General features: G+C 41.0%; 1 protein-coding gene across 1 annotated transcript in view; it reads left to right on the top strand.

Moving 5' to 3' along the window:
• Positions 1-2,609: 2,609 nt before the first annotated feature.
• The window catches only part of GLIS3 (GLIS family zinc finger 3), a 144,062-nt gene continuing 139,309 nt past the window's right edge, over positions 2,610-7,362 (top strand). The window contains exon 1 of the mRNA XM_085316230.1: positions 2,610-3,024. Coding sequence (XP_085172356.1) covers positions 2,640-3,024 — 385 coding nt within the window. The 5' untranslated portion in view covers positions 2,610-2,639. The remainder of the gene's footprint in view (positions 3,025-7,362) is intronic.

Raw genomic sequence — 7,362 nt, 5'->3', positions numbered from 1 at the left:
AATTAATGAAAAGGTACTCATGAACAAGTAAGTAGTATTACAAATACTACAAAATAGTATTTCAAGAAATGAGAAGAGTAACGCTCTCCAAGGTGCTTTGAGGATGAATATAGTAAAGGAAGAGTTGTTTTGCATGCTAATGGAGTGTTACAGATCTCTGTGAGAGAATCAGGAGAAAGAGTTGAGGAAGACACTGTAGAGAAATTATTTAACTTGTGTCTGCTTTCCTCAGAAGGAATAAAGGCCATTTTGTGCATACATTCAGGTCATTCCGTCCAAGTACTGCTTACTGGTACGAGAAGAGAAATTATGGCCCTGGAGGCCATTTCTTCAAAAGTAAGAAACCAGCAGTAATCAGTGTTAAAAGCGAGGCAAAGATAACACAGGACACTGCTACTCCTTGTAATATGTAAGATTATCAGAAAAGGATACCAAGGAGACCAACCTACTTCAGCACAAGTTGCATGTTGATGTGGATTTTGTAGGGCTAGTAGGTTTGTGTAAGCTGTGTAGAAATATTCTGCTGTTGATCAAACCAGAGTGCTTTTATGGAGTAAAGCTAATGCATTTGTCATGTATAATGTCTTCTTGATGATGCTTCCACTTTTCCAGTGTAGTAAAAATTACAGGCAAGAGTTACAGACAAGAAACATCTTTACCTGTGGCCACTCTGTGCTGCCATGGCGTGTAGCCTTGCCAGCAAAGCAACTGCCTTTGTTTATACGTCGTTTTCTAAGAAGCTAGTCACCTGTGTTAGGGCAAGGAACATTCTGCTTTTCAAACAAACCCTGGGAAATGAAGAACATTCAGCTCTGCCTGTCCTTGGCTGAATTGCAGAGTGATTTATGCTTCAGCCAGGCAGGAAAATAAATGATAGAGCTTTTGATGGGTGTGCTTTCCAGTGTTTATTCCCATAATATAAAAATATAGCAATATACAGAAAAAGAGTACTTAGAATAAATCTTTTATGACCATTTAGATGGGGTCAGGGCACCTCTCATTAATGGCAGTAGAGATATTGCTGTTGTCTTAGAATTTAGTATGTTCAGGCCTTTCCTAATTAGTGAGGGTAAACCGCAGTGCATGAGTGCCAACCTGTGCATGTATTTACAGGCCCTCTGACACTTTTGACGCAGAAGATGGCTTTTCCTCCAGTCGGGGGGTGTGCTGTGAATGCAGGTTTGTGTAGGGGTTTGGGTTTGGTTTGGTTTGGTTTTGGCAGATCAGAGAGGGAGGAACGGATGCTGTAGAGTCATAGAAACCAAGGGTTAAGCATGAAGGTTTTCCACAAACTTCTGTCATGAATCAACTGGTCATAATCCCTTTTGTTTCAAAGCTGACAAATGGCAAGTAGCAAAGATGCGGGTTACGGTTCAATGTTTTGCTGAAGCCAGATCATAATACTTAAACAAAACTTTAAAGTGTACGTGGATATAGCCATAATGTAAGTGGGAGTTCAGCTTTGTGTTAGTTTAATTTGTTTGTCTGGACAAGTTAATTAGGTGCTGAATCTGTGATTGAGCAAACTGCTAAAGCACGTGCTTAATGTTAAACATATGAGCCTAGAGATGAAAGTTGAGCATATGCTAGTCAGTGGAGTTAGGGCTGAAATTACACCATCTGTGCGATATCTTAGCCCAGTGATTTACACTGGCAAGTGCAGCTTTTGTCTGCAAATCTTACTTATCTTAGGAAACATCTAGATCTAGTCTGGATCCTGGCTTGGGACAGGTCCCTGGCAAGATGGTCTCTCAAGCCCTTTACCAGTCTCTAAGATTTTATTAATAGGAAAACATAGCTGAGAAAAATGTCTTTGAGGAAAATCAGAGTTGCAAAAGCGTCGGCAGAATTTGAAAGCTGTCTTTGAAAATTTACCATTTGTCTTTCTCTACAGAATGTGCCATTTTGTAGATACACTACATAAATTCTGGTAAATCTACAGGTTTACAGTGAGCATCCACTTTTGCAGTGACTGCAGTTAGATTTGTGAATACTGCTGTGCTGTGCTTTCTTGCAATACTTTTCTACAGTGAAGTGCTGCAGAGCTATAGAGTCTTCTCTATGATTTCGTGTTTTCCTCTCCTCTTTGTTGCATTTACATCCTTTAGTATGTGACCTGCCCTCTCTTTCCTATATCTGCATATTGCTTGCCTGCTGAATTTGGTTTTTGAATTTTAATTAATAGACTGGGGAGCTGGCAAAAGAGAAGAGGCAGCTATGTTCATCCCAATGACAACTGCCTATCAGAGGCTTTAGTTACTATGGCTGTCGTCTTTCACTTGCTCAGTATTCACTGGATTTCATGGCTGGTTTAGCTGATACAAAAACAGCTGGCTTCAGCTTTTGAAGAGGTAGGTTTTCTCCTTATTAGTGCTCAAAGTCATCGCTTAACTTTGTCCGCTCTCCCTGACTGGCCATATAGCACTCACACTTTGCTGCTTATAATCAGAGAGATCACAAAGCTGGACATCGTGTGCTGTCCTCTCCTTTTTGTGTTACTTACTCCAATGTCAGTTCTTTTTATTGATGTATTTTTTCAAACAGGCTTAATGCACAATGGATTACTTTCTGACTTTGGATTGATATCAGTCCTAGCTGTGGGTCGGTAAACACACACTGGTTATTTTAACTGCCTGACAATGAATGGGAGGCCATGCAGTATGAGCCACCGGACAACAGGTCTTCCTTATGGACCTGGGACAAGCAGTGGACAGCAGGTCTCACCAGTGAGAGTTCATGCAGGAGCACCCTGCCCATCTTCACATAGCAGCACCCTAAGGTCAGCTATTGGAAACTCGTCTTCCAGCCAACACTTAAAGATGCCTGTTGGAGGAGTGGTTGCTCCTCAGAGCAAGATCATGGACAGCGCTATTCACCTTCCTGTGCTAAGTCCCGGGAGACAAGCAGTCACAAATGGGAAGCCTTTCTTCCAAGTCCCACAACCCCCAGGACTGCCAGCCCCACAGACTTTAAAGGCAAAACTGCAAGACTTTGGAAATACCTTCTCCTCATGCACAGGTAAAGGTAAGACTCTTTTTTTCTCTTGCTGTTAGCAATGGCATTGCTTTTCCAGTATCATGTAACTACACAGTACTGGTTTCACTGGATGCAATCCAGTGTCTTCTTTGCCTCCCTTATTACTACAGAAGAGGAGATCCTAAAAGAAATGTTCTGTTGTTTTCCACTATTGTAATTTATGATCTGGAATTTCCCAGATGCTTTGTGGTATGCAATAGTTGCTCRGAATCTCTGCGTTGTCCTAAGATTCCTTATCAGCTAGGTAGTCTGTCTTTGCTTTGCTAACCCAGCATCTCAGTTCAGCAAATCTAGATAGTCATTTGTGTTTGGTAGAGTCAGAATGTTGTGAGTGCTGTTGGAAATCTTCCTTCCTGGATAGGAACACAGCTATTGGTGTGTCCCATTGGTGGCTAGCAGCAGCTTATTGATGGAAGCAGGGATGTACTTACAGTTTTTAAAGTGCTTGGGTTGGACAAGTTATAAAACCCATGGAGCATGTCTTAAAGGATTGCAATCCATTTTTAGGAACTGTTGTGTGTCAGAGAGAACCTCACAAACCTCACAAGGTTTGGAGGCTAGTTCTGTTTGGGTAGGTTCTTGTACATCAGAGATTTACCTGTCTGTCAGAGGTTAGTTGACTGCCTGCTCTTGAGTCTGCAAGGTCAGACCAGAAGAGTAGGTTTTTAGTTCCTGTTGATTCTGGTCATGCTGGAAATGGGGGCACTTTCTTTGAGGAATTTTGGTAGCTTCCTTTCAGAACTCAGTATATGTGGACATGAGAACTGAATGGACAGAAAAGAATTAGATGCTTCAAAATACCAAGAAAAGTTTTGGTTTACATCTCAGTGAAGGTGCAAAAAAGAAGACAAGTGGATTCCAAGTGAATTCCAAGTGGATTGCTTCTCACCACTTTCCTTTCTTTCTTCACTACTTTACTTTGAACATTTGCTAAGTCCATCCCTATTCAGTGAGGCACTTCAGCTTGACACCAGTAGCATTTTAGAACATGTTAAAAATTAACTGCATACTTGAGTGCTTTGCTGAGTCAGGCCTGTTGTAACGCTTACACAGATGCATTGAGTGACCTCTAAGATCACCCGTTTTGGTGCTTGCGTAGGTAGTGCTGGTGGGGGTTACACAGCATCTGACTTTAAGCTTCCACTATTGGCAGTGAAGAAAGGCAGACTCCTCACATGAGGAGCTGTGAAGGAACTTTTCTGTGTCTATTTCTGTACAGGCAGAACCTGATTCCTATTCTTCGCAAAATGAATAGGAAAGTAGGGGATCCATGCTGGCATATATAAGAGAGCCGGATATAATAGCTGGTCCACCTGCAATATATTTTGGAGAGTGGCACTCCAAGTGGCACCTAATTTATTGTCCCTGACATAAACTGGATTTGATCTGCAGTCCCTGAGCCAAAACTCCATTTTGGCTGTTGCCATTTTCATCTCCCTCCTTGGACTGCTCATTCCAGAGTGCATAAAGTAGTGTGCTATTTTGTAAGATGAGGAATAGAGACCTCAGCTGAAGGGCTGACATTAGGGAAGTTTTTGTATAAACAATGCTGGTTAGATATTTTGGGCCTCGATAACCAGAGAAGAGGCAGACAGGTGAGGTTTGCAGAGTGACAACTGGAAGGAAAATGCAGTAGGGAATATAACAGGAGAGACTGGGAGAGGAAGAGCATGGGAAATGCTAGTGGATACACATACATGTCTTTTCCAAAGCCTACTTCAAATACGGGTTTTGCAATGAGGCAGTGTGGGATGGTGAGTACACGGCCATAAACCTGTTGTCTGCACCCTCTTTTCCACCTTACCTCTTCTCAGTGGCTTCTCCTTCTTCAAACAGATGTTCCAGTATTCAGTTGGGAAACTCATATTTCTTGTGAACAGTGTAGTCTGCCTTTGCTTTGCTAACCCAGCATCTCAGTTCAGCAAATCCAGATAGTCATTTTGTGTTCGGTACAGTCAGAATGTTGTGAGTGCTGTTGGAAATCTTCCTTCCTGGATAGGAACACAGCTTCCCATTTGTGGCTAGCAGCTGCTTGTTCATGAAAGCAGGGGTGTACATTTATGTTTGTTTTGAGTAAATGTGATGTGTGTTGATTTTTTAGAATTGGTAGCTTAGCAGGAAGTCCAGAGATAGGCAAAAAGATAGTTACCATGGAAGAAGATAGCATGGTCTTCAGATACCATTAAGTTTAGATTCAATCTTTCTGTTGATTAGGATTAGTAATTCCTCACCTTTTAAAGTCCTTGTTGTCAGCAGGATCACCTATGGAGTTAAAGATTATGCATACTGGGAATATGTTCATTATAGAGGAGTTAATTTTCTCACACACAGCCATGTCCAGATAGTTTTCTAAAACTTTGAACCTTACTATGGTGTATAAACCTTATAAAATAAGCCTACAGCCTTGTAGGACATGCTGTTTATGTATGTACAATTCTTTCATATTTCATCCTCTTCTAGTGTCTGGTACATAGAGGAAAATGTCTTTCTGCAGCTAGTTATTTTAGTTAATCCTTTATCTCAAGAAAGCARTAATCACTTTTGTTTTACAGTTGTTTCAGCATTAGTTATAGAGGTTTGCTATATTCAAATTTTTTGTTAACTTCAAAACGTATAGGATAGTAATAGCAAAATACACAACAAAAATGGCATGTTGGAATACTTTCTCTGCACTTTTTTGATAAAATGTAAATAGTTTTATTTATACTATACTATCAGGTAAAATAGTTTTAAAAACAGGTGCTTCTGTTGATGTTCTGTTTGAGGTAGAATAGAATTCTACTCTTGAGAAAGAGTAGAATATTCCAGACCAATCCAAATGTGTGCATTATTTTATGCAAAGCTTTTTTTCTTTTTCTTCCTTTTTTGACAGAAACTGGTGCTGAATTCACAAAAGGAGGATAGAAATAATCTATAGTAATTGGAACATGCATCTTTACTTTGTGTAAAGTGTATTTTATATGACTGTTGCAAAACTGAATGGAAATGATTTTTAGAAATGGTACTCTGAAGTCACATTAAGAGTAACTGCTATAGTTTTGTGTGTGCTGAGAATGTAGAACACATTGTCTTTTCCTGTTGTATGGAGAAAAAAGGCAAGTCTGAGCAGGCACTGATGCATGGCTCTGACTTCAGCGTAGCGTTACTTTTCCTTCCTTTGTGGTAGTGAATGTTTGATATGCCTTCCAGTCATCTGCAGCTCTGGATGGCACTGCTGTAGCCTGGTGGAGAGGTATCGTGTGGGCAGCATTGCCTTTGATTGTCTTTGTTATGGTCTCATGCTTTCCGTTACTGTGTCTGGCAAGACCTTTTCCACCGGACGCGGTGGAGAACTCAAGCCATGGAGGTCAGTTTGGCTGTTCGCTCCACCCTGGCTGGTGTGTAGAATCTGGAGGTGTCAGTACGTGGGTATGTGGCTGAAGCTGTTGAGTGTGTGACATGGCAACATGTGAGAAGGGGCAGGAAGAAGCAAACATGGATGTTTGTTAGTAAAAATGCCTGGCAGCCCTGCTGAGGAAGCCTGTGCAGGTAGGCGTAGACTCATTCTATTTCCAGGCCTGTTGTGAAGACGGCAGTCATCATTCATTTCTATGACTCCCAACAATGTTAAGGTTGTTCCTTGATAGGAAAAGCATTGTGTATTTGATTGCCTGTTGTATTTTTCTTGTAAATGTCAAAAGCTGACTGAATTTTTTCTCTGGTCAAATGGGTCAGGAGATAAGGTTTACCTATAAGATGAGCATGCTTGCTGTAAGAGATCACTAAGGCTCTTCCTTGTCCTAGGAAGTGTCAAGAGGCATGTTAAATCGTGGGGATGGGTGTTTCCCTTTTTCCACTGGCTCTGCGAGAAGGAGCAGCCCTCACAGTGTTAAGCTGTATGAGAACGCTGAACTTGGTCAGGAAGAATCATTTGTCCTTTGTTGCCAAGAGAGCCCTGTTTCCCTTGTGAACAGTAACTGCATAGGTCTATGAGGAGTGTTATGTGCAAAAATGTTAATCAGTAAGCAGCCTGAACACTTGAAATCTCTTTTACCTAGCTATTTTGCTCTGTAGTACTGTTGGTTTTGTGTGTCAGCTGGCAGAATATAAAAAAAATGTTCATCAGTATTCTGTGCAGTTCCTTGCACAGAAAGCTTGATTCAGTCCTATTTTCTGTTCCAGTTGGTTTTTTAATCAATTCCCAGCAGTTTTCAAGCCTGGTTATTGACAATGTTTAAGTACTGCAAAGTGATTAAATAATAATGATCTCAGTTGTATCCAGCATGACAGATTTTCCAGCTTTGCATATGCTTCAGTGGCCTTGACATGGTTGAAAAATAAGGCCGG

The sequence above is a fragment of the Rhea americana genome, unplaced genomic scaffold (assembly GCF_003343005.1).
Source record: "Rhea americana isolate MKP2758 unplaced genomic scaffold, rheAme1 scaffold_459, whole genome shotgun sequence".
Taxonomy (NCBI): Eukaryota; Metazoa; Chordata; class Aves; order Rheiformes; family Rheidae; genus Rhea; species Rhea americana.
The sequence above is the reverse complement of the archived record's forward strand: the minus strand, read 5'-3'. Positions and strand labels throughout refer to the sequence as shown.